The sequence below is a fragment of the Pseudopipra pipra genome, chromosome 1 (genome assembly GCF_036250125.1).
Source record: "Pseudopipra pipra isolate bDixPip1 chromosome 1, bDixPip1.hap1, whole genome shotgun sequence".
Taxonomy (NCBI): Eukaryota; Metazoa; Chordata; class Aves; order Passeriformes; family Pipridae; genus Pseudopipra; species Pseudopipra pipra.
Window position 1 is genome coordinate 41,485,773 of NC_087549.1, and position 23,298 is coordinate 41,509,070.

General features: G+C 34.6%; 1 protein-coding gene across 7 annotated transcripts in view; it reads right to left on the minus strand.

Moving 5' to 3' along the window:
* Positions 1–23,298, minus strand: part of SNTG1 (syntrophin gamma 1) — a 346,565-nt gene that overhangs the window by 79,097 nt on the left and 244,170 nt on the right. For all 7 annotated transcript variants that reach the window (XM_064653459.1, XM_064653482.1, XM_064653492.1 and 4 more), the window contains one exon: positions 6,318–6,356. In XM_064653459.1, the coding sequence (XP_064509529.1) occupies positions 6,318–6,356 (39 nt within the window). The remainder of the gene's footprint in view (positions 1–6,317; positions 6,357–23,298) is intronic.

Consider the following 23,298-nt stretch of genomic DNA (forward strand, 5'->3'; position numbering starts at 1 on the left):
ATGTAAATGAAGATGAAATCTGTACTTGAGGCAAAATTGAATTATCTGGACATGCAGAAATTATTTGATACACAGCTTGAGACTTATAGTTCGAGATTTAAATAAGAACTTGATCTAATTATTCTTTTGTATCATCTAAATTTCCAGCAGGTGTCCAAATTACTTCCATCCTTTCATGAGCTATAGGGTATGCTGCCCTAGGACATAAGCATTGCTATCCAATAACTGCATCAAGTGACTCACAACATGAATGTTATCTAGCTCATCAGGTAATAAACTAGCTTTAGGAAGTTCTCTGACCTTCCTCAGAAGTCAATGTGGTTTCCTTAGCCTAAAATCTTTAACAATCTGTGGTGTCTGTTGCCCTTCTAAAACTTTTTTATGTCCTGAAGTTCAAAAGCTACTCTGGACTAAAACGTAAAGGGAAGAAAAATCTTTTATTGGCCACAGGAAGCATCTAAAACAATGAAAGAAACTGCTCAGGGAAAAGCATTTCATGTTAACTATACAAACATATATATATATATATTCAGTTTATTTTACAGAAAGCTCAATAAAGTATCAACAAGCAACATAAGCCTTTCAAGGGTATATGTTTTGCAGCAATAATCCATGATGAGTGCCATAGATGGCTGACAATACAAAGCAGGGAATTAGCCCAACACAATTTACACCCTATTGTGCACTTCTGCTTAATTTAACAGCAAGCACTCAGCTTCCCCTGTGTGTTTCTATAAGCATTTAACAATAGAAGCTTCATTCTAGAGATTTTCCTTCAAAATAGACCTGATAAAATCCTTACTGTGACAGCAGATGGTGATAGAGCAGATGTATAACTGGACCTGAAAGTTCAGTAACTGTCAGTCAAAAGCTGCTGAATGGCTACTCCGAGGAACAACAGTAACAGCATATTGAGAAATAATTAATTCAAGTCATGCAAAATCAGGAAAAAAAAAAAAGAGAAAACAAAATATTGCTAAGGAGAGGGAATGAAAACAGTTCTTAATGTACTTCTGGAGCAGACTTGATTTTTTTTGAGGACATGTCATCTTTCAGTAGAACACTCTGTTTAATCACTGCACTTTAAAAAAAACAATACAATAGCAATGGAGGCTACTACTTAGCAATTAATAATAAAAAAAGGAAGTCATGTTGTGTTTCATACAGATGTTATACTGATCAGTCCACCTGAGCAATGGAATTCAACTTTTTAAATGCAATAGAGATGCAACACATCTGCAGCAAAGGACTCTGGTTTGATTGACAGGCGAGCCAGTCACTATGACATTTGTGTGTGCTCACCTTTATACAGCACATATAAGTTAGGTTTTATTAAATAACTCACTAAGCCAAATTTTTGGAATTGATTTTAAATGAGATTGTTCTAACTGCAGAACTTTAGTCAAGCTGAAGGACAGCCTATCAAACCAGAATATGAGGTGATATTACATAGCTGATCTAGTACAGCTGCATGTAGGTTTTTTATTAAATTATATAAAAAGCAAGAATAAATGGGCATAAACATGTATATTTGTAAACATCATCAAGAATGTAAAATTTCTGCAAAACAATGGGATTCATGGCAACTGAGTGCTGTGGAATCTGACATGCACAATTATACCCCAGTTTCTGGCCTTAGTGTGACAGTTCATTATGTCATGATGTTTTTAAATTGAGTCAAACACAGTTGTGGAGGTGAAAAACTCTTTCTCATTCTCACATAATTCTTGTTATAGACTGTTAACTTCGAATAGGACAGCTACCAATTATTTTCCATAAAAGCAGAAAAATTTTAGAGGGAAAGATTATTCTTAAAAATTAAAATGATTTAATGAAAAGTTCTTATCTTCTGCAAAGACAAGACAAATCTTTCAAAAATGCTCATGCTGCCTGTAGATAGAAGAGAAATAATGTTCAACTTAAAGTATTATAGTATTCTTGTCCACTATATTTTTTTGTGAATTTAACATTGATGAAGGGTGGAGGCTTGTAGCCTTTGAATTCATCTTAATAGAGATGAGACATACAGCATGAGGAATAAAAGTTTTAGATGCACTGCTCTGTCATAACGTTCTAATATTCATGTGAAACTTTGAGATTTGACTTTTGTCCATGTAGTAGAGAAGCAAGTCTATTTATTACATTTGTGAACATGTATGTGAACATAGCCATAATCCAATAAAATGAAAAATCAACTCTCTGAGTTTGTCAGGTAATGAATCTGCTTTGTACCACTAGCTTCTTGTGAAATAAGCTAAAACTGAAATCAGAGGGTTATGACTTCCTTGACTGCAACTTATGAACATTGTACTTGTACATGTAGGGACAGTGGGAGATTAACTGAAAGCCATACTAAGATTTAGATCTAAACCATGAATTCCACTGTGTACCTAATCCAATAGGTAACCAATTCATCCTCCTGGCATGACAACCAGTAAAAGCCAAATCCCAATGAATCCCAAACAGCAAATGAGAGTTACATGTAGTACAATCTCTGGTAGTTGGAGGCAATACATTTGGTTTCCCACCCTGAGAAGGATCAGATTTTACAAGGACTATCTAATGATGATTTCTCTACATGGTATCAAGTCAACTTTCAGCCAAGACCAGCACATTTGCAAACTTATAGTGGCTAATATAAAGACTGGAAATTGAAAAGGAATGGGCAGCACTTGTCCTTATTACACCACTACAGTTTACTGAGGTAGGGTGCGTTTTCCTATCATTTGGAAAGCGTTAGCAGGGAGTCGATGATACCTTTCTGAATCACCTGCCTAATGATGGCTCTCGCAGGAGCTGACATTTGCAGTAATCAGTGTAAGAGCTGAACAGAACTGATGAGTTCCAAGAAAAGGGAACATGCCTGTGTTTACACTCCCATCTTGGATGATCAAATAGAGAAGCCTCTGGCTGAAGCCTTAAAATATTCCATTCTTTGTGCCTCTCTGCTCTGAGGTCTGTATAATTTTTTCTCTGAAGTTATAGAAATTTTGTCTAGGACACTATATTATTTTTAGTGAATATTTAAAGTGTTCATTATATTTTGAGTAGCAAATTATTTAATTATTTTTTCTCAACTACTTGCTGGTATCCTCTTAGGTGTTATATATATAGCCCATGTGTATAGTACCAATATAGAAAACACAACCAATACTCTAATTTTACCATGTTCAAGTGTTCTTTTCATTACTGTCAGCTCAGAGAGGGGAAACTTTATTTCCATCTTCTCCCACAGTCTTCTTCAACAATACTTTGTCTGTATAGTCCTCTTCCAGCGTTTTTTGAATCATCTTTCAACCACTATCAAATTTATTAACATCTTTCTCAGAACTTCTTATTGCTTCATGCTGTCCAAATAATTGCCACTTTCTTATCAATACCCATCATCTCTGATCTTTTAATTTCAATGAATGTATCTTATCTTTTTAATAATTTTCCAGACAAACCTGCTTTCACAATTACTGCCTTAAAGGAAAGCCACCATACTATGTGCAGTCAACAAGTCATTTCTATTTACTTTTTCTTTTATCTTTTTCACTTATTGCAACATTGAGACATTTGAATAACACTATTAGTTATAGTATCTTCCACACCTATGCAGGCATTTTTTTCCCTCATTGTAATTCTAACGGCTCTGTCTGTGCCCCTATTCTCTTCTCCATATCAAGAATATTTTCATGAAGGAGTTTTAACTGGGTTGGTTGCTTGACTCTAGTTTGATAACTGCCTTCCCCTCTACCTAATAATTAAAATGCACATAGGTATATTCTAGGAGCAGAAGACCTTTGGAAAAAATAGTGAGGAATGGGAGCTTAGCAACTGTTCAAGGAAACTTTTGCCAGGGAAAAGGTTTTACATGGGAAGGAATTTATTCTCATGCAGATTGCTGTGTATGTTCTCTTTATATGTCTGTAGAGGTAACTCCCTTACTACAAGTGATAAAATTCTCACAGACACACCTGGAGGCCCCCTCAGGGCAGCCAGGCAGGCCATAAAGCACAAGGGGAGAACTCAGCCTGGGGTTTTATTGTGCATGTGAAAGGTGTTGTTATAAAAGCAGAAAACCAGATTTCTGCCTTTACATTCTCTGCCAGCTACATTGCAGCGTTCTCAACTTTAGCCACAGCCTGGTGTCTGGTGTTACCTGTGTGCATATCAAGCCTTACATACAAAAAAATTATAAGTGAAAATAATCTTGAATTACCCTGCTAGTGCTCATCAAAAAAAAAATAGGGTATTTGTTAAGTGAAATTGAATATGCACACTTTTTTTTAAAGAAAAGAATGAAAACAGCTCCTGATATGTTTGAAGAAAGAAGTTAAAACTAGTTCAACCTCTTAGACAAAAATGTGTTTTATTAAAAAAAATCAAGATGACAAATGTATTCAAGCTGATAATTTAACTTTTAGATAAATAATGATGTCTTGATGTAAGTAAAAATTCTTGTTCCTTCCCTGCATACCATATTAACCTTACATTTGTGTAGCCTTTTCTAACTCTACTCAGAAACACTATTTAACTTAAATTAGGTGATATTTCCTAGCTCCTTCTATGATAAAAACTGCAACCCTCTTTACATAAGATATGCCCAAAAGGGAGTCTAGTTTTGAATTTAATGGTCCCTAAAGATCAATAAACTTTTTTCTTCTCCAGTATTTGATGGGTATCAAGACCTTACCAGTCTCACTGTCCATCAAAATCAGCATCTCTCTTTTCAGTTTGCTCTTTTGGCTGAGCTTCTTGAAATGCTCTATGGTAATTCTTTCGGAATATAATCATTGGTGCTGATTAGAAAAGAATGAACTATATTGCAGGCTGCCCTAACAGATAATATGATCAACATGCTATTCAAGCTACTTTTGCTTTCCACTGGAATTCTAATGAAGAGGAAAATGCCTTACTGACCCCACATGCCAAGGGTTCCAAAACAGCAGAGATCCCTGAATTATATGTTAGACTGCTGGGACATTATAACTGTTGTTCATATTTCTGTTGTCTTTTTTTTTTTTTTTTTACAGTAATAAAAGCAGAGAGGTAAGTTCAGGGTAAGAGTGAAAATGGAGCTAGTTAACGGCTTTTTGTTAACTAGCCATTGTTTTCTTCCTTTTTTTGAGATAGGAGCATTTCTTTGCCACTGTCAGCAACTGATGTTATAGGAACTATTGCTGAAAATGCCCAAATGCAAGTGTTATCTTCAATTATTGTAGCTTTGTTTATATTCACCCATATTGTTATTATTAATAGTATTTGTATTATTGTTATTGTGACTAACTGTTATGATTTGTGGACCTTCTCATTAAGAAAACAGAAAACGAAATAGTAGTATCTACCTCCCTTGTGAGTTACACTCAGAACAATTCCATAGTAATAAGGTTGGACCAGAGACAGGATACTGAGAAATATGTTGACTAACTGAAGATGTGGTGTAAGGGAGGTGAAAGCACTTTTCTTCCTCTGTCTTCTTGAAGTCAGGTTTACAGCTCAGTCCTATGTAAATTTCTCTCCTTCTGCAAGGAAGTAATTTTTTCCTTCCTATGAATCAGATTTCTCTGTTTCTCCTTATTACCTTAAAATGAAATCACCATTATATAATAGCTGTGATACACAACACATGCATACTCAATTAACTTTACAGTGTACTGAACTTTACCTTGAATATTTTTACTCATATTTTATTTACATAGTTTTCTAAATGATATGTTGATCCTTTAAAGGAGGTGTGGTTGTTGTCCATTCTTACTATGGTCTCTAGCAACTAGAACCTCACAATTTCAGCCTTGAACTTCAAGCTGCCTGTAGGTTTGCTTCCTTAAAAGAAACTGTGGGAAGAACAGATTTCTCAAAACAAAAAGATCTATCCCTCCATGCCATAGATCCAATCCCCAGATACACAGCTGTAGAGAATAGCAGCAATTGTGTTCATGAGCCAATGTACAAAAAACGATCCCTATTCAAGGCAAAAAAACAACCCACTGAAAACCCATACATTTTTAGAATTTTAGAACCTTGATGGATTCTATCTAATTCTGTAAAGCATAACAATCCCACTCCTCCTTTTATAGTAAAATTGGTAAGATGAAGAAAATTGTATATATATATATATATATTCATTAAATAGATTTTGAAAAGATTAGGTGTGTTCTTACTTTGACAAAACACTCCAGTTCCCTTTTAGTTTAGAATATAAAAACAATAAAGAACTCTTTAAAGAAAATCTACTGAGAATTCTTCTCTTAGAATAATGCACAGATACCACACAATTAAATACAGTTATATAGAATTATAACTCAAACAACCCCAACCTTTCTTTTTCTTACCTGCTGGTTTACGGGAAAATTCCTGTTGATTTTTTTAATCTATAAAAATGAATAAAGAAATACATTAATACTCAGTCACTAGCAGAAAAAACAAAACCAAAACATTGGATATATCAGACACTCCCCTCCAAATTATGCATGTAAAAAAGAAAATAAAATTTCCTGCAGTGAAGGGACTGAAATTTTTTACAAGCTCATGTGAATAATGGGACATTTCTGGGGTTATTTTGTGGTTCAGTCTGATGCTCAGAACACAGGAGAGGAGACTACGTGCAAAAAAATTGCTGGATTCTACAGGAGAGGCAAATACATGCAAAATTATTTGAATTCTATAACAATGTCTTTTTCTTTTTTCTCAGATTAGAAGCTATAAAATAAACTGGAATATTTAACTGTAAATAAAAGTAATTCACAGCAACTTACTGCCAACCACTGAAGTCACCAAGCTTTAAGCAATTTTTTTTCCTTAAAGAATGATGAAAATTTGGGCTGGAACAGCCTTGCAAACATCCCTTACTCTACCATTTTATCCTATGTGCAAAATCAAGTATGCAGAAACAGTTGCAATAATTGTTCAAGTAATTTTTCTTAAACATTCAACATTCAACAACAGCCCCAAGTAAAAAGTAAAGAGAAAACCACTCTGAGATACCTGATTCATGAGAAGTTTGTATTTAGCTCTGCAGTTCATGGACTCCCTCTAAATAAACATTGCCAGCTTTCTGACAGAAAAGTGTCCAATACAAAGAAAATTATGTGTGGAACATACCCACTTCCACCATTACTAAAACAAATGTGTTCTTCTTTAATTTATGCATAAACCCTGAAAGCTTTTGACCAAACCTAGTAAATCTACAGTGTGCATTCGCGACAGATGCTTAATATCTAGAATTCATTTTTTGCTCTCTTATGGTAATTTTTAACAAATTTTTTTTTTTTTTTAGTTATGGGTAAATGACTAGAACACATATTTAAAGACATTGCCAAATAGGAATCTATATAGAATATACCTGAATCATCCAAAAAGCCCTGAAATCACAGTAAAACATTTACACTGCTTCAACCAAGGTGCAACATCTTTTTAGAAGAAAAGAAAAATCATCACTGAATTTCCTCCAGTGTTTACAATATCATCCCCAAACAACTATATGCAGAGATGTGAGTGGCACTGTGTTTTGCAGACTTCAAAACCACTCTATGTTTGCTGCAGTGGTAAGTTCTTTGCATTTCTCATGCAAATACTGAGCGAGTCTGCCACTGACATCCCACAGTTTTGCTATCAAAGGATAATTCTCACTGTCAAGAACATCCTGGCAAGCAATTGCAGTTGTTTTTCAAATGTATCCTGAATCTAAAGTGTCAGAAGTACATTTCCATCCTTCGTTCTTGCGTTTACATCAGCGTCAGCTTCCTCCTTTCTTCAGTGTTAGTTAAGGGGAAGCACTAGAGGAGATAAGACATTCAGTGGCCAAAGAAATAGCATAAAATTATAGGATACTTATAAGATACCAACTATCTTACGTGAATTTTTAAAAGAAAAGGCAAATGAAACCCCCTTTTTAATAGAAAAAACTTATTTGAAGGCTTTTGGGATTTATTCCTAAATCAAACATTAACTACTCCAGCGTGATAAATCCCTGTTTGTGTTAGTAGAAACTATTAAAATTCTTGTCAAAACTGTTTATTTTCATCTAGTTTAAGCAAATACCCTGAAAATTTTAAGTTATGAAAGAACACTGTCAAGAGATTTTACTATTCTAAACAAAATACTGAAAATATCTATTAAGTAGCAAATTACAGTTACATATTAAATAATTCAGGAGTATTTTTGTTTACCTCACACATAGAGACTAATTCTTTTAAACAGATATAAAGTACATTAGGAGCCTTGTGTACTTTGAATGTTCCCGTGAAATGCAAATGCGTAATTGGAACATCATTTTCTCATTCAAAAATTTCCAGCTAATTTTCTAAAGTACGATCTAGGCACCAACGTTATATAGTTGTCTAAACTGTTGTTACTTTGATTAATTCAAATAACTATCTTTATCTTTCAGGTAATATGGTGACGATTTCCTGAAACACATTATTGTTCATTCTGTTATAGTTTGCAAACTCCAGTATAGTTTGTTCAAGTCTACCCAGAGCTGAGTATTGTTAAGTGCAATTAGTTTTAGTACCATTTAAATGTTTGTCATTCACATGCATAAATATTGGACATTACAGGAAAAAAAGTTTTACAGTTAGGCAACACACAGAAAGAAAAACATTAGTCAACAGTGTTCTTCCCAGAATGTTACAATGAACGTTGAGTAAAATTTAATCTACAAGTGATCCAGATCTATAATCCTTAAGAATTAAAACCTAAATGTAAACATTTTTCATAAATTAAAAGAGAAAAAAAAATCTTCTATTACTCGATGGATTATCTAAAAGAGAAATGCTTCTTCAGTTAACTCATGTGCATGAAAAATATGCTTTTCATCAGAGGACATGAGTAGAATACACTTCAAACATATATGCAGGCAATATTTTAAAATAAAATACACTGACAGATACCATACTAAGAAAAAATAATTTAAAAAATAACAGGCACTCTGAGAATATTCTTAATATTCTTTAGAAATATATGTTTAGATGTGTTTCTCCAGAGTAATTAAAAATCAGGAATGGCACAAAAGGAGACAAAAGAAGAAGCTAGAAAAGAAATTCTGTTCTGAAGTAAAGATAGAGGAAGCATTATGTAAGCAGCAAGAACTATCTGCTTCTACTTCCTGCTAAAAAAACAGGTGCTGAGGGGTGATATTCTATTCTGGTTCAATTTCCATGAATGCAAATTAGGGAAAAAAATCTAAAAATACCATACAGAAAGTAATTTGGGATCTGGTGATCACCTCGACATGGAAAAAGGAAGAAGGTGTCAAAAATAAGGTCTCTGCAGTATCTTGAATCTGACTACCAAATAGGCAAGTGGTGTTGATACAATACCAATAATGAAATCATAGAATCATAGAATTGTTCAGGTTGGAAGAGACAGTAAAGATCATCTAGGCCTAAGTCTCCTACCATGGGCAGGGACACCTTTCACTAGACCAGGTTGTTCAGAGCTCCATCCAACACTTCCAGGGATGGGAAACATATATTTTAGTGAAAGATATCACAGAGGATTGGTTTGAAGCATAACTGATTGTTGGCAGTACAAAGAGATTTGACTATATATGTTTCAAAAATTCAGCTGGACAATACGTTTGGAGATCACTGACATGAAAAATTAGAATACTGGTGAGGGAGATGACAAGAAGTGGAACATAGAGAGGACCATGGCCAAATTCAGTAATTTTTGTGCACTAGACGTTGCAATCACAGATGGACAGTTTTCACAGTGATGGCTGTACTTGTTCTTCAGAAGAAATAAACGAAAACATCCCTTCTCAGCAGGTATTCAAATGAGCAGACTTTGGCTTCCTGTGAGCACAGCAATTGCAAATGTTTAGGTTTTTTAATTTTTATTATTTAAAAGCCTTTATGACAGAGAAGCGGGAATGCAGAAGAATAGTGTTCCACACTATTATCTTTCTGTGTGAATTGTAGCCTATTACTGTTGCCCTCTGCTGAAATGAAGCTGATTAAGCTCATAAAAGCTGGATTTTAAACTTCCACATTTGGTTAAAGCAGAATTGAATTGTTCATTCCTCTGAGAGATACTATATCAGACCCTCTTTGAGCAAATAGCACTGCAATAACTATTTTCAGTTTCCATAGGAGGATTTTAAAGTGTAATTTGAAAACTACTATTTATTGGGGGTTTGTTTGACCTTTTTTACCTATTTGTATTAATGAAATTTGCTATTCCAACGTAATCACAGGATTCTCATGAGATGATGAGGAAATGTGCCTTTCAATGAGCACTACGGACACTTAAGAGTAGTAAGATCAAGGGGTAAGAGCACTTATTCCAGGGTTTTCCAATCTTAAAAAACTTAAATAGAAGCAATCAGATATTTGAAAACTCTATGTATACCATGCTTACTTCAATCCTATTTCCTGATAAAGTGTATTGTTAAATGAGACTCACAGTTCTAATATGATAATGGGAAAGATGATTAATGACCATGTGAGTCTCAGGTATCACAGCTGGTCGTCTGCAAGAAACAATATAGTAGGTGTTAGTTGTTAGGACAGAGTTCCTGACAGAGACCATTCCCTTTGAGTACCTACAGGAACAGCCAAGACTGAAGGGAAAAATATGGAATGAGTGGGCACCAGCTCCTGTTCATTATTTTGCTGACTTAGGCAGTAAACAAGATTCTTCCATGTTTTCACATATGATTTGATCTATCATTTTCTTGCAGTCTGTATATATCATGTAACTTTGCAGGTCTCAGAAATTTTTCACTTAACAAAGAACCCTTTATTAATTTTTGCTAGCCAAATATAGACAGATTTCCCGAAACAATTTAGACTCCGCAGCCTTCTTCATGAATTGTTTGCATTACACAATTGCTGATTTACATTCATTAGCAGCTAATTAAAATGTAATAGCTTGACAAGAATGTAAATTCATTAGCTAGTTCTTCATCTCATGCATTAAAACAAGAATAGAGTTTGTGCCATTGGGATGTTAAGTGATCACAAACAGGAAGCAGGATCATTACAATTTGGAGCAATTTGGAAGAAAGCATAAGTCCATGTTGTGATAATCTTATGTTAATGACTAAGAAAGAGTACAAAACTAACACTGGAAATTACTCATTAGCTAGTCTTATTTTCTCTCCTTGCTAGGCTTGTTTGCTCAGTGCAATAGGTAAGTCATGATAAAGTCTTGAAATGTTATTACCCAACAGTATATGTGCATTGAAAGAAACAGGGAATCAGAGAAGAAACATGCAACAGTTCACACAAAAAGCATCATATATTGGTGAATGCATTCCAATATATGTATAATGTCCTATAGACTAAACACAGGAGTTCTTAATGCAGATTTTACAAGCTGTAGTAGGTTTTACAGTTTAGGCTAAAAACGCATGTAAGCTAGCATATGCAAAGTGATCAGTCAATGTGTTCTGGAAAATATGGGAGCATAGGAAGTATTTAATGTAATATTCATGTCTGCTTCCTGACCCATCAGATATGATGCCATTGTGTGATGTGTGTTGATCATATTTTACCAAATAAATCATTCAAAGGATAGAAAGTTTGGTTTACTTTCATAATTTCTAGTATTTTCACATCTAACTTGGAGTTTTCTCAAGACTAGACACACTGCATTGCAAATAAAGTCAGGCCGAAGGAACTCAGCAATAAGTTCCTTGACAAAAGAAAGGGGAAAAAACCAGAATATGTGAACATTTATATAGAGGAGAGGCTTGATTCAACACTGAATAATGCATAAGCACAAGCATGACCTCTGCTTTAGAGTCTGTTCCTGTAGATACCTCCAGGCTGACTCATTCTCACCATGGTTTCTAGATGGGAACAAAAGTGAGATCCAAGATGATATGTTTCAGCTTATATAATTAACATTATAAAATCTCTCTTAGGAGTCAAAAAATTACAGAAAGAGATCAAATATTTTTGAAGTTTATAGACAATTAAGACACAGTAGACATAATTCAGGAAGTCCCTAATCTGCTGAAGAAGTCCCAAAGTAGCAGATGGCTGGAAAGACAAAGGGAAATATAACTATTCTTTTGCTATCACCAGACAGATAACTAGATAGATCTTTATTCTGGTTCAGTATTAGCACTTAACATTCTCATGGATCATCTCAATCTACATGTTTCCTTTGAATCCTACATATAAGTAGAGGAAAAGAGGCCTAGGATAGTCTTGGGGTCTCATCTGGAAAGCAGTGCTATAATTCTACCAGCTTCCTTTTAAATTCTACTGACTTTTTATTAGCCAGTTGTACAAAGTACACAGAGACCTTCCATTTTTTGTTGAATTTCAATACAAGTATTTGATAAATACTTTTGGAGACAACAAAATATGTCTAGTAAAATTCAGGAATGTTCCCCCAAAAATGGAAGCAGATGAGTACAAATCATTCCTAACAGAGGTTTTGAACTGATGTACGGAAAGAAAATATTTGGATATTGAGAGTTATTATCAATTTATGGCACCTACAAGCACTATCAAAGCATAAATCTGAACTGTGATCACAAACCTGCAGACTATCAAAACTTTCCTTTCTTATTAAAAAGGATTCAGTGATGCATTGAACACTATGAGCAGAGCAGTGATGGATGGATATCAGAAAGAAATACCAGATTTGTGACTATTACATGAAAGTATAGTGGGAGTCCTCAGGACAAAAGCACAAAACTTAGTTTTCACACAACTGTGATGTTCCCATAATAGAACTGCAACTAATTTTACTCAAATTAAAAAAAAAAAAAGTGTTGTGTTTTTTCTGTTTAACAGATGAATGACTTCATTTAATCCTGCAATATTTAACATCCATTCCTAAATTTGGCTGCTACCTTGATGACAATATTGCTATTGTGCCTCTTTAAAAAAGATACATGTGCTACAAACAACACAGTTTTAAAACAGTGAATCTCGATAAATAAAATACCAACAGCAACATGCATATTATTAGAGACAATGAAAATGAATTAAAGCCAATACCTGAAAAAGCTATTATGGTCCCATCTGAAAGTAAGAAACATATGTCTCTCTACTGAAGATGTGTTAGAAGGACTGTGAACAATAAGAATTTAAAAGATGTGAAAAAAACCCAAAAGCAAAACCAAAACAAACAAACAAACACAAAAAAACCCCAAAACAACAACAAAAACCTGACCCAGAAGGAGATACTGGAATTATTGCTTCAGATAATGAAATGCAACTGGATAATTGTGGTTTATATCATAATAGTGGTCGTTCACTGAAGTATGATTACTGAAGTATCAGTCACACTAAGAGTAAAAAAGCTGGTGTAGGTAATAATAAGTAAAACATCTACTCACAAAATAGTGATATATATTCCTCTTGAGTATCTTTTCATTTGCAATTTAAAACAACTTTACCACCCACCAAAGATAAACAGTTTACAATGGAAATCCATCTGAATACTACAACATAGGTATTCAAATCCATTTTGCTTCTTGTTAAAAAACATATCCATAGATTCCTTCCTACTGTAAGTAGCAACTAACTATCCAGTCTTTCTTTCAAGATAGCAAGGACTTCCATCTGAAATATAACTTCCAGATTTTCCTAGATAATATTTTTTAAATTATAATTAGATGTTTGATTAGCAGGTCTGCAGCCCCTAGGCCCTCTGTTACCAAGTTATTACTGCAGAATAAGGAACCCCATGTTATTCTTCCAGTAGAAACAAAACCATTAAATTGTTAAAAATTGATCTAAATGTCTCTCCTGGTTTAAAACTTCAGATTTCATACTGTCTGATTTCTCAAGGAAATTAAATAATGTAGATAAGTCCAATTTCAATTTTACTTTTCACTTACAATTTCATTACAACATAAAATTTAGACAATATAATAACTAGTATATAGTATTTACTTTCAGAAGTTTTCACAGAATGCCAAAGGAACAGGGTAAAAACTTTACTCTAATGTTAGCCATGGTTTGTCTTATCATAGTATTTCTGAATTGAGTTGCAAACAGTGATATGAATTTGTTCATTTTGTGATAATACAAAAGAACAGAAACATATGGCTGAAAAGTAACTCAATAGAACAAAGCTTGTTGTCCAACCCATTTGTACAATCCTGACATGATGACATTCTTAATGCCTTATGAGTCAATCTATTAGCAAATACGGCTCTTAGCATTGGAAGTTCTCCTTTCATCAAACCAGACTCTTTCCAGTTGTAGTTTAATCCCATTATTTCTCATGTAATCCATCACAGAAACAAAGAAGAAACTGCCTGCCCTTCATGTAGCTTTGCTAAAGTTGAAACACTATTCTTTGCTTCAGGCTAAGCCAGTTCCATTTCACCATGTATTTACTTGCAAGTTCATGCTATTGTCAAAGAAGGCAAAGCCCTCTTTAGTGACACTACTTCTGCATATGAGCACTGTAGGACACATTTTTCCTGAATGACCAGAAGGACTTACTAGCACATTACAACAGCTCTGACCCCTTTAGCCTTCCTCTAAGAGTCTCATAGTCACTTTTTATCTGCTTAGAGTGACACTGAAATCAGTCATGCCTGCATGAATGAGCAGTCCCAGCTAACTGTCATTTGACTAGATGGCTTTGGCAATATCCCTCAGATTTAAGCTCCTGGGAGACAGAAGACTTCCCACAGTATTAGGTCAATACTAGACTGATGTTTTCATCACACACAAGAATGAGTCACTCATGACCAATACATCTCTTCCTTAAGGGAAGGATCATCATTAATCTCACAGCTTTTCCCGCCTGCCAGGCCTTCATTTTATATTTAATCCACTCTGTCATTAGGCTTGAAACCTCAGCTTCTGCAGGCAGCATTGTAATGCATCACTGCCTGAGAAGGGATCATTTCCCTATTTCTGTAAGTAGAAATGTCCTGTTAGCTAGGTTTTCCTCATTCACAGTAGGGGCTACTGTGGATCTTTCTGGCTTGTTGCCAAATATCTTCTCCACACCCCATGATTCCAGATTTCACTGTGTCTGAAAGCTTTCTCACGTAATATCTCTACCAGCTTCTTAAGAGATTTAACTAGCAGGTATGCTCCAGCTGAGATATCTTCCTCCCTCCTCAGCCTTCTTTGGAAGTGAACTGCAAACCGTGACTCCCACAAATTCAGTTTAAGATTTGGATTGAGACACTTCTAGCTGTGGTTCCCATCTAAAGTTTCTACTTGAACCATTAGCAGGTGGTAGAAGAAAAATACCTCATAACAGAACTTATATTTTCATCATCGGTTTGCTCTGTATATGATCTATTTGTTGAAGCTCATTACTCTCCTTGTATTCCTTCCTCCTAAAAGTACTATTCACATCTTTTGACCTGCTTCTTTACTCAGTCACATGGCGCCTTGCCTTTTAGGTCCCTGTTTCCAACCTGGTCTTTTCACTCTGGGCTGAAACAGAGTGAGGCAGGTTGTTGAAGAGTGCAGCTAAACCTACTTTGTTCCTATGCTTTCAGTCTATCAGCAGGCTTCTGACCTTGCCCATGAAGAGTTCACAGTTTGCCAAGTTTGCATTATTTCAGCACTCCTCACTTTGGTACAGATGATAACATTTGCAGTTCACACTCTGGCATTTAATATGACAAAAGGGGTAGCTAAATGGCAGAAGACATGAGGAATTTCGTACAATTATATTATATACAATTATATATGACATATGAGACAATTACCCCTCTTGATAGAACCTAATGCCCCATAGCAATGTAGAGAGTGATTTTTAAAATACATTTAATACTTACACTATAGCATACCAGTCTAAATGAATTCCTGCCGGCAAAGTTCAATAAAGTGTCCAACACCTTTACCTGAAGCAATGAATCTAAAGAGGCTTTTTGTAGTCTTTACAGGTATTATATCTTCTTCCACCCCACCATCAACCCATTTGTTTACTTTAGTCTGAGTGGATTAAAAATAAAATTATAGAAACACCTAGTCTTTATTATATTGTGTCACATTTCACTTATTCTGTCTAAAAGAATTACACACTTTTATTCTTTTGGAACTCTCAGGAAGAACAGCAATATTTATGAGACAATTTGGCTGACAGCACCAGGTAACAAACTGCTTGTAAGCTAAAAAAATCAACTGATATTACATTACTTTAATAATTTGGTTGACATAATATAAAAAGCTGTTGAGACACTAGGTTCACATGATAATGAACTAGGTATTAACACAATTGCTAAATCTGACACACTCACAAAAAGAGAAATATATTATGTCACTGTGAGATAGGATAAAAAAGATACTGAGTTTTTCAGTACCTGTTTCTGCTGAAAGCTTCCCATTCATCTATATAACTGATTATTTTAAATTTCACTTGAAACACTACAAAATTACTTTGTAATGCTTGTATATTTAAAGGTCATGTCCTCATATTTTGTAAAATACATCTGGTCCCTCCTCCTTATGCAGAATGTGTCTCAGTGTACTCTGCATTCAGATTAATCACAGACTCACTCTAGCACTGTATTCATTTATACTCTGAGCTGGTTTTCAATGAGAAATTCTTTTGCAATAAAGCTTCTACACTGCCATGAATAGGAAAGATTGGAGTCTCCTTAACCTTCTTTCTCTTAACATGCTGCTGAAAAGTCTTGAATTTCGTTCCCTTCTAAAGAATACAGTTATTTATCTCCAGTTTTACCTCATAACTAAGAATTCATTATAAAATAGTATGTAAAAGTTCTGGTAAATATGGGTTTTCTGAATATCTTCTGGCATTTCTGAAAAAAAAATCATCAAATACTGATCAATATGCAAGTGCAAAGAGCTGTGTAGCTGTGAGACCTACATTTGAGGACTATTTAAATTTTTACAATATTGTTAAAGGGACACAGTAGCAATAGATGGTATTTTTTTCTTGCTTTGGATATGACCTCATAATCCCTAAATAGGAGGAGGTTATAAGAGTTAAAAATCAACAGAATTTTCTCCAACCTCCCATAAATTGCCAATTTATTTGCATTAAGAATGGTTAAGATGGTATTGATGATATTACTAGTAAATTTAAAGATGACTCTTTCTTTTAGTATGCATTTAAGATTTACCTGTGAGACAACTATGGATTTCACTGCATTTTACCAGCCTAAACATAACATTGAAAATAATTTGAAATAATAATAATAATTTGAAAATAATTTGAAAATAATTTTTCAACAAAAAAAAGTTAAAAACAAATTTCAAATCCATTTAAAATTACATATTTTTGTATGAGAGATGTCACATAGTATATAAAGTTCAAGAAACATTTTTAAGATCTTTCATTGAAAGTGCAAAAACTCCCTGCCTAATTTAATTTCAGCAGTAAAGGAGATTGTTTAGTCAAAAGTAGAGATTTTTGCTGTAGTTCAAACGATTCAAAGAGGGTCCATAGAAGGGCCACAAAGATGATCAAGAGACTAGGAAGCCTGCCATATGAGGAAAGGCTAAAAGAACTGGGTTTGTTCAGTCTTGAAAAAAGAAGGCTTAGGGGAGGCCTTATCACCATGATACAGTGTTTAAAGGGTGACTAAAAAGAAGATGGGAGATTCCCTTTTTACAAGGAGTCACAGGAGAAAGACAGGGGTAATGGGTACAAGATACTCCTGGGGAGATTCCAATTAAAAACACGAGGAAAATTTTTCACAATGAGAACAAACAGTCACTGGAATAACCTCTCCAGGGAAGTGGTGAATTCCCTGAATTCGGACACTTTTAAGATTCAGCTGAACAAGGTTCTGGGCCATGTTGTCCAGACTATTCCTTTGCCAAGAAAGGCTGAGGTACTTTTACAACCTGGCATTCTAAGATTCTATGATGTTATGAGCTAATAAATGCAAATCATGGTATTCCATATTTTCAAGATACCATTGTTTTCTCTTATTACTCTAGTGAAGTTCTAGTTATTATTCAGGGACATTATCTTTCCTGAAAGAAAAAGGCATGCACATGCATGCTCAGAAAATTACTCCAGCACTACAGTTAAAAGAAAAATCAAGAAAGAACTTATTCAACAGAGGTATAATGATAAAGACAATGGCATGAGTAGAATAGAAAAGCCGTAATTTACAACAAGTGAAATGCATATGTCAAGTTGTAACAAAACCAGATGCTCCATAATAAGTAAAATTGTATGTGGTTTCGTTATTATATATTGCCATAATGTGGGAATTAATGGTATAAACTTGACACCATTGTGATATCACTTAAAATAGCAATATATATCAAAATGGTGTGTTAAGAAATTAAACTGAACAAAGCAACTAAGTATCTGAATAATATGCCTATTCATAGAGATGAAGGCTGCTGTGAGAGCATAAGCTCAAAGCCCTAGAAGAAGAAAATCCTGAAGATGAATGAAGGCAGTAATTCCTACATCAAATATATAATTACTCCTTCACTATGAGTACTGACTGTTCTTAGCAGTAATTAGGTGGGTATTAACACACTATTTGCAAAAGATTTAGTTTGGAGCTGGTCATGATTGAAAAAAAATAGTAATGAAATAAAGCTATATAAAGACAGTTTGTAACTTCTGCTTTACTACTATTTATGTCATTTAGAAACTTCCTGTACTCAGCAAATGGATTTACAACAGAAGCTCAATCATTTTTAGGTTATAAGTAATGTAATTAGGACGTAGTTAGAATTATAGAGAATGTGTAAATCTAAAATGCTTTGCATTGCTGTATACCTAGTACCCTCTCTGGTCTCTAACATGTTCTGACTTTATTAAAAATTGTGTCACATTTATGAATGGTGACAATCATCTGTTTTACAAATGACCTTCTGAGTAAATACTGATCTAAAAGAGTATTCAATACCTTGACTGTCGCAGTTCGAGGGGTTTCTGGGGGGTCACTGCTGGCCGTGACTTTCTTGCCATTATCTGCCAATAATTTCCTTTTCAGTATACAGTGAACCAATCCTTTTCCTGGTCTCTCTGTTATCACTGGTGTATGTCAAAACTATTTATTTTCACTCTTATAGCTTCCCAACCGAGGAAATCTCATCTAGTCCTACCACATTCTGGTTCTGCGTTGTCAAGGGATACTTCCAAAGCCCACTCTTAGTTACAAATTCTACTCTGCTATTTTTTTCCTCTGGTTTTGGATAATAAAGAGTTCATCATTTAGCCATTTCCCTTTTTGCACTTTATTTTCTTTCCAGTGGACTACTAGAGTATGCATCTTACGGAAAATATGGCTATCTATTGCTTTTTGATTATAAAAGTATTCATATATGAAAATGTAAAAGAAGCTATCCAGTAATGGTGATGCTATATTGGTAGACTCCCTTGTGCTCTCCAGGAAACACTACTGAAATAACAGTAGTAAACAAAGTAAGAGAGACAATATAAAAAACTACTAAGAAGCTGATAGCACTGATAAAAAGATTGCACTCTTGAAAGTAATCCCATTATTAATATTAACTTTCTTATCTTCTAATGCTTGGGATAGAAGACACCAACATGCAAAAAAAGTAAGATCTTTTTTAGCTGACAGGGTAATGTTTCTGGAGCTGAAGTTTTTCATCTATTCAAGTCTAAGGCAAAAAAAAGCATTCTTTAGAGTTGTAGCTTGCCAACATAAAACCAACATGGCCAGTGGAGCTACAGAGACAAGCAATGCGGCCAGCTGAATTTTTTATTATTTGCTGATCACCTAGTCAAGATGCAAACTGCCTTCTATGTCATTGTAAAGAATGTATGGTATTATAACCAGGAGCAAGTGGGAAGTTTCTGTGAGGCTGTCTATAGGGTTTAAAAATATATAAGCATAAAATGCATAAGATGTGATTTGTTGGGATTTTTTCTATGAATTTAAAAAGTGGGGTTTGAATCAGAAGATTAAATAGAAGTCAGACAGCTATAATTGTTCTAAGCCAGGCTTGGCCTGCAACCTATCCAGTTACGTAAATGGAAAATTAATTTACTGATAGAACCATCTGCAAGCCTAGATGTTCTAGAGAGTTCTAGTCACTATTTGAACAACAGGGACTATTCTTTTTTTATTCAGATTGCCTACAATATTTTCCTGAATTCTGTTTATTACATTTTTGAGAAGCATACGCTGTTTATGGTAACTGTTTGGTAAATGAATATGCTAATATTCATAGTGCTGCAGCAAGAGCAGCTAGCTTAATTAAGGTGCAGGCATACATTGCTAAATAGTCTGGAGAGGTATACTGACTATCTAATTAAGAAAATAACTTTAAAAATAATCTGTTTAAAACAGCTTGTCAACAACAGCCTCTTAGGATTTTTCTTGCGATAATATTTTAAAACTTATAGTTTATACAGCAATATAAAGGGCCGTTTATGTTAATCTGGTCAAGGAAATATTCCTGGTATCAAACATGCATAAACACTATGATTTATCAATTATTTAAGGAGGAACTGAAAAAGAATGTTAGCTCCACGACTCCATAGGGGTTATGTCAGCCTAAGGACTTATATCCTCTTGGAAACCACTCTATTTATGGTGTAAAAAAAGGAAATCCTTTAAAATTAAAATTGCTACTGTTACAAAATGAGATAAACATTTAAATAGAATGCACACACTATTAAGATATAAGTTTATGAGTAGATGCCTGTGTTTTTCTGTCTGGCAAAGAAGAAAACAAGTGGCAAAAATAATATATTCACTCTATCTAACAAATGCATCTTATAAAAATATGTAGAGGTGAAAGCACAGGCGCGTGTGTAGTCATTGGTCACTTGTACATAATTTAATAAAGCAAATGCCCTTTGAGATTTACTTCATATTTGCATTTGCATTTCCATGGCTCCTCTTACAATAATAAACTTCATTACTTTCTTGGAAGACATCTGGAGTATCTCATGAAAAGACAAAAATCTTTGCAACCCCTCAGAATAATTCATGCAAGTGACTAATAACATTAGCACAGGAAAAAGGGTATCTGAGACAGTAAAACAGGTGTCTGCATTCAATGCAATGGACACTAGGAGTTCTTCTAAATCTAAACAGCAGCCATGGGCTGGTATTCCAGTGAAGAAATATTAAGCAAATATATATAGAAATGTCCAGTAAAACTTGTATTTTCCCCATACAATAATAATGCTGTACTAAGGCTATAATTTTCCCCAGGTATATCTGCACCTGGGAAGTGAAAACAGCAGCCACAATGAATGGGAAAGCAAACACGAAGAGAAAAGCAAAAAATATTTTTATTTACACTCTTTATTCAGCAATGATTAAGTCCATCGCTAATAAAGAAAAATAAAAATTAAAAAAAACAAAAACAAACAAACAAACAAACAAACCCCCCAAAAAAACAAAACCAAAACAAAACAAAAGAAAAAAACAAAACAAAACAAAAAAAACCCACTCAAATATTTTGCATCAATCTGGCTTCCCCAAAGCAATGTGAGCTATTTTTTCACACAAATTATGTCATAAATTAAGAAGTTTCAGCACTCCAAAATGGTGCAGAACACTTCCTACGAAGTGAGAGCAGCTCAGGAAGTATGGATTTAAATTTGATCTCAAAACCTGAAAGACATTCTCATTAGTTTTTAAAACTTTTCGGAATTGCAAAGGAAGATAGAAGAAAGGAAAAGTGTAAAGAAGGCTTATCTGACTACAACATTCGCAAACATGGAAAATCCCCAGCTGCTAAGTTGAAGACATCTACATGAGGCCTGTTTTTGCTGATCTTCCTCTTTCGTGGAAAACTTGGCTGAAGAAATTTATGTTGACTTTTCTCTTCCTGCTTGTATACCCACCCTATGTTCCCTGCCTTTCAGTCATGCTAAAACAACTGTTTGTGGGATTTCACTGTTTACTAAATTAGTGAAATAAATTAGGTTAAATATCTGTAAAAAAAATAAAAGCTACACTGTAGTATGGGGAGTAGAGTGTCTGTGTCCAATTTGGTCACGGTAGGTAATACCAGAGTACCCCACCATGGTGTGGGGGATACAGTACTCAGGCTGCAGGAGATAAGCATTTATCTACTGCACTTAAGCAATACTCCAGCTGGATGAATCCTACCAGACAGTGTGACTGAGACCCCTGTCTCCTGTCAACAGCATTGGCATGAATATTACATGTAGCTGTATGGATAGCACAGAGAACAGTCTCTGGAAGGGGGAGCAGAGCCTCAGCCCTGCTCTGTCTCTGGACATCCTCTGGCCAGCGGTGAGACAGATGGTACCGGGCTGCAGGCTGACTAGCACGGAGAGATCCTGTCCCTCATGTCAGGGTGACTCTTCCAACCTGTAGGCTATTATGCTAAAGTACCCTCTTGCCATTTCCTATTAGAAGTGAGAGAGGTAGGTACTTAATTCCAGGAGATGGAATTACCCTCTGGAGATATCTGCATTCTTTATATAGTTAATGGGGTAGAAGTAACTGCCGATATTAGGAGGACTGGTTCACTTCCTTCAAGTTTTAAAGACATTTTTTTAATATCCCTTTACTACATAGGGAGTTTGGGTGGAGAGGATCTTGCTTTTTAGGGACAAACAGTTAACATTTAGTTGTTAGTTAGCTAATTTAGTTTAGCTAAATTAGATTGAATTCCTATGTTTTTGCAAGCAAGTAGGTATAAAAAGAGAAGTCAAGTTCCTTGGCAATCAGACACCAGAAAAAAAGAACTGCTGAAACTCCTCTGACAATGTTAAAGCAACTGAATTATGTGAGAAGCCTCAGCATGTTGACACACCGTAGGAAGTTTTTCATCCTTTTTATTACCTTAAAAATGGCCTTAGGAAATAAACACAGTGAAAACAATATTTTCTGAGAAGCAAGTAACAGATTTTTCCCCAGAGTAAACCACAAGTTTGCGTGATCATTCACCAACAGACTTATAAATATTTTTGGAATTTGGACATATACTATTTTATTCTGCTTTTTTATTAAGATTCCTCATCTTTACAAACAGAAAACCTATGAAACTTGCAAACTACGTAGGTTAGTTGCACACATTTAAATCTACCTCTGAAGAATTCGATCTAGAGAAAAAAATTACTTTATCTTGTTATTTGAATTGTCAGTGTATAATGGACACAATGGGCTACAAAACCACTTTTTACTGATCTTTGTGGGTTTAATGCATCGCATTGGAAGAGCAGTAGAACACCAGTAATTGGAAATATAAATAAGGTTTGCTTCATGACATTTAAAAAGTAGCCTTAAGAATAAAATTGGAATGTATTTTGTTAAAGAGCTAAATTCTGTATTTGCATTATTACATCATCTTTCTGCTACTACAGGTAAAAGTAAGCGTAAGAATTAACACACTTTAAATTTTTCCCTGGTTGCATTTTATGTTGTATTTTATGACACTGAACCATTAAGTAGTCACAGGTGAGATGAACAGGCAT